The following is a 4,245-nucleotide window of genomic DNA, read 5'->3' on the forward strand; positions in this document are numbered from 1 at the left end:
ATGATTTCTCGTTTACGCTAACGCTAACATGTTGGCATCGAAAACATGGCTGACGGCCAGCTACTTGGTTTTGCTGGACCAGCAAAGGAAAATCAACCCTCACTCGGTTTGTTTACGCTTGCGACATTCGCCCTTTTGTTAATTCTATCTTCATATGTCATAATCTGTTGTTCAGTGTTTGCCAGAAAATCTGAAAATTTTGATAAACAGTGCAGCCGAAACGAATTTTTTAAAACTCAACATTCGTGATTTGGTGAAAAGAAATTCAACATTCTTGCAATTTGCGTTGTTTCAAAAATCGTAGTAAATTCTAGAGTCAACAAAAGAAATATATTTTTGCAGCATTGTCACTCGTATTGGGAGTACTTTCGAGAAAAAATAAGAAAAGGAGGGGTATGATCTGACGGAAAACCTCTATTGTAAATTCAACCAAACCAAACCATAAATATTATTGAAGTCAGATTTTTTTCTTCGAGTGCATATATTAAGTTGGTTTTTATTGCGAAGCACGTGAAATAAATACACGTGCTTTGAAGGTATTAACGCGGTATTAAGAACCAGCGATAAAATATTTGTTAATTTATCTATTTTTATAAATTATTGTCAATTGCAAGGAAAATTGTACCAACCAAAGTGCGATATCGCTCATAAAAGTGCTATTTTAGCTTAAATCGTTTCGGTATCTTCGGCGCACTTTTTCGTTATCTTCCAAGCAATAAGTGCACCGAAGAGACCGAAACGATTTAAGCTAAAATAGCACTTTTATGAGCGATATCGCACTTTGGATGGTACAATTTTCCTTGCAATTGACAATAATAAATTTGATGTTAAATTTCGGTGTATGAATAAACTGCTCGATTGATCAACTTGATTGTGAATCACCCGGTTAAAATGCATGCAGCTCAGGCAGCAGTTCACGTCGCAGTTGCTGGCAGTCGCACATGCCAATGCTGTCAGCCTAAACGTCAGAGCACCCATGTGTGTTTACAACGGATAGAATAATATATATCGCGTGTGGTTTGGTTTCATTTAACATTTTTGTTAAAAATACATTAATTTATAGGAATTTCATACAATTCAAAAGCCGGTTACTGTACATAATCCAAATGCCGAAATCAAGGCGAGATAAAAAAGGTAAGCAATGCTATATGAGATTGTTCTAATCGACTAACCAAATCACACTTTTCCTGTGTATGAAACGCAGTTTCGTTAACCAAAACGGAACGGAAGGGTCTGTCCAACAAGCAGCAGATCATCGAAGACATCCAGGCGTGCCGGCAGAAGTATGCAAACATATTCCTCTTCTCGGTTCAAAACATGCGAAACAGCAAACTTAAGGACATCCGAACGGCATGGAAAAACTCGCGCTTTTTCTTCGGCAAAAACCGGGTAATGCAACTGGGGCTGAACTTTGTCAGCGAGGACGGTGACGATGATCCGAAGCTTGGCAAAGACTTGGACCAGCTGCGGGAGCAGATGGTCGGTCAGTGCGGGCTGTTGTTCACATCGGAAACCAAGGAAACCGTACTGGATTGGTTCGACTCGTACTCGGCGGACGAGTTTGCTCGCAGTGGTTTCCGGGCTTCAAAGACGGTGCGTTTGAAGGAAGGTAAGCATTGATGGAATAATGCTTGTCTATAGTACAGCACTTAAATTTCTGGTATTGTTTTAGGTCCGTTGGAAGATTTTTCCCACGCTATCGAGCCACATCTTCGTTCCCTCGGAATGCCAACCAAACTGGATCGGGGGATAGTAACGCTGTACAAGGATTTTACCGTTTGCGAGAAAGGTAAGGTACTAACACCGGAGCAGGCTCGAATGCTAAAGCTTCTGGGAAAACCTCTGGCAAAGTTTAAAGTCGTCATCAATTGCTGTTACACCAAGGAGAATGGGTTCGAGGAAATTAAAAAGCGGGATATTGAGGTGACAAAAAAGACGAAAAAAGTCTTGGATAAGAAACCCACCAAAAAGCAGCAGGCAGCTGCTGCTATGGTGGAGGACGATGAAGATGAAGATATGAGTGAGGATGAGGATGATGATGATGACGATGAAGAAATGGAACTTGATGAGGACGATGATGAAAGTGACGAGGAAGATGATTAGTTAAGCTGGTTAAGTTTAGTTTTAGGCACGTAAAGAACTACGATAAAGTTTCTTTTCGAATGTTTTGTATCTGTAATAGTACACTAGAACCTCCGAATGTTCTTGATTTTTTTTTATTCGGGTAGATTGTATGAATGCTCAATGTATTTATTGACAACAATTTCAACTAATGACTGCTTGAGCAGAATACAACTTTTCTGTAACCGAGACCTTTATCTAGCCCTGAGTGGAAGGTGCTGAGTGCGATCTTTGGTAGAGTACATACTGAAAGCGAAGACCGCCAGAGGCGGATGATTCATGAGCTACAGGCACTGCTTGGGTAGAATTCCACCGTTCACCTGGAAAAAGTTGAGTGTGGCAACAGGCTTCATTTTCAGTTTTTTACTCAGTAGATGCTCCTTTGACTACCAAGCCTCAATGAAACATAATTTGAATACGTAGTGTAAGGGGCAATTGTAGAGCAAATTATTATCGACAATATTTCTGAAGAAAGTAGGTACAATTTATTATCATATTTACAGCGCTATGGGGTTGCCCCCTCCCATGGGCAGGTGGTTTGACGCGTACTTCGGCTAAACGACCTAAAAATTCTTAGTTCCGCATGTAGAATGTTTATAGTTTAAGTTGGATATATGTGTAGTATGTAGTATTGCATAATTTAGCTTTATGTGTAGCATGTGTCTCGTAAAGCGGAATGGAGCGAAATCGAACGGATTTGATTTTAAATTCAATCCGTTTGGGCCGAAGCACCGGGAGGGCTTACTCAGTTCCCTAGATGAATTGCTGGTATGCACAGAAATTTCTCTAGAAAACTGAAACCAAATCCTACCCACCATTCATGAGATTTTGACTTACTCATGAAAATTAAAATTTATCGCTAGTTAGAACGAACGAGTGTTTAAAAATGATGTGATGTCTTTATTTGCGTAATCGAGACATTTTCTATGAGATTGCCATAGAATTTGTGGCTGTTATGCGATTATGGACAGCACAGCACTGAAAAATATACACACACGCACATGTATACATGTGTATGCATGTATGAGTGTGCATGGGTGTATAGGTACGAATGAATAGGGTAATTGATCTTGAATGGACCTATTTAGCGCTTTTTAACACCACCACTCGCACTCCTGCTCAATTTACTCGTCATTTATAAATAATATGTGGTGATGTTACTATTTGTTGGAAAGTACCACCTTTTTTCTACATTATCAGTACTTTAAAAATGTATAATTGATGAAACTTTTATTAAATATATCGTTTTTTGCCAAAGCCTTTTTTTGATCTTGAATGGACCCAACATGATCTTGAATTGGACCTATTTTTGATTTTGAAATGGACCTAAATTAGGATTGTCATAGTTTCTTCCATGTAAATGAACAAAATAATAACAAAGATTTTTTTTTTAATAGTACAACTATACTACTGTTATTTATTAATAGGACACAAGGTTGAACAGCTTTTACCTTTCTTATACTCTGTTAGAAAGGTGTGAAAGTCGGTTGAAAAATTTGAAATCGGTCACAGTCACCGAGGGTCTTGTTTTTATGTCAGCCCAACAATTGAACAATGTTTCAGTGACTTGATATGCGTTGTGTATGTATCTGTGTGTGACATTTGTTTATTGGGAATTTATTATTACCTGTTGTTCAGATATGGTTGAAACGATTTCCACGTCATAAAAAAATTATGTCGCCTATTAGTTTCAAAAATTTAAACCATTCATTAAAAATATGTAATATAACTTGTATTAAACGTAGTTTATCAAGTACAGTGGGGTTCGAGTTTTTATTTAGTGACTACATATTTCGAAAGGTCAGACTTTTACTGACGTAGGACTACGTCTTACTGCAAAGCATCTAAAGGTTTGCGACAGTCCCTGTCGAACATTTTGAATATAAAACCGTTGCAATCGTGAAAAATTCGTTAATTAGTGGTAATTATTCAATTTTTGACACATTTATATGCAATTTTTTCAGTTGAAAAATGGTCTAGATTTTGCCACGGTTTCGATTTTGGCAACATAGGCGACACGCATTTGTTGTCAAATTTGAAATCATACTGTAAATGGTGCTTGAAAAAATTAGACTTGGTAATTCCACTAGGTTTAAAGGTAAGCTTAGATACTAGGTTTTAATT

At 37.9% G+C, this 4,245-nt stretch overlaps 1 protein-coding gene across 1 annotated transcript; it reads left to right on the forward strand.

Annotated features, from left to right (window-relative positions):
• The first annotated feature begins 1,004 nt into the window (after positions 1–1,004).
• Positions 1,005–2,137, forward strand: LOC128737281 (mRNA turnover protein 4 homolog). The gene is made up of 3 exons (XM_053831887.1): positions 1,005–1,134; positions 1,205–1,609; positions 1,673–2,137. Exons 1-3 carry the CDS (start codon positions 1,107–1,109, stop codon positions 2,101–2,103), a joined length of 864 nt encoding a protein of 287 aa, XP_053687862.1. The 5' UTR covers positions 1,005–1,106; the 3' UTR covers positions 2,104–2,137.
• Positions 2,138–4,245: the final 2,108 nt, after the last annotated feature.

The sequence above is a fragment of the Sabethes cyaneus genome, chromosome 2 (genome assembly GCF_943734655.1).
Source record: "Sabethes cyaneus chromosome 2, idSabCyanKW18_F2, whole genome shotgun sequence".
Taxonomy (NCBI): domain Eukaryota; kingdom Metazoa; phylum Arthropoda; class Insecta; order Diptera; family Culicidae; genus Sabethes; species Sabethes cyaneus.

Excerpts from the sequence above, each read along its gene's own strand:
- LOC128737281 (XM_053831887.1), top strand. The coding sequence starts at position 1,107 with ATGCCGAAATCAAGGCGAGATAAAAAAG. Across the intron at positions 1,135-1,204 it reads ATCAAGGCGAGATAAAAAAG|TTTCGTTAACCAAAACGGAA; the intron begins GTAAGCAATGCT and ends TATGAAACGCAG. Across the intron at positions 1,610-1,672 it reads GACGGTGCGTTTGAAGGAAG|GTCCGTTGGAAGATTTTTCC; the intron begins GTAAGCATTGAT and ends GTATTGTTTTAG.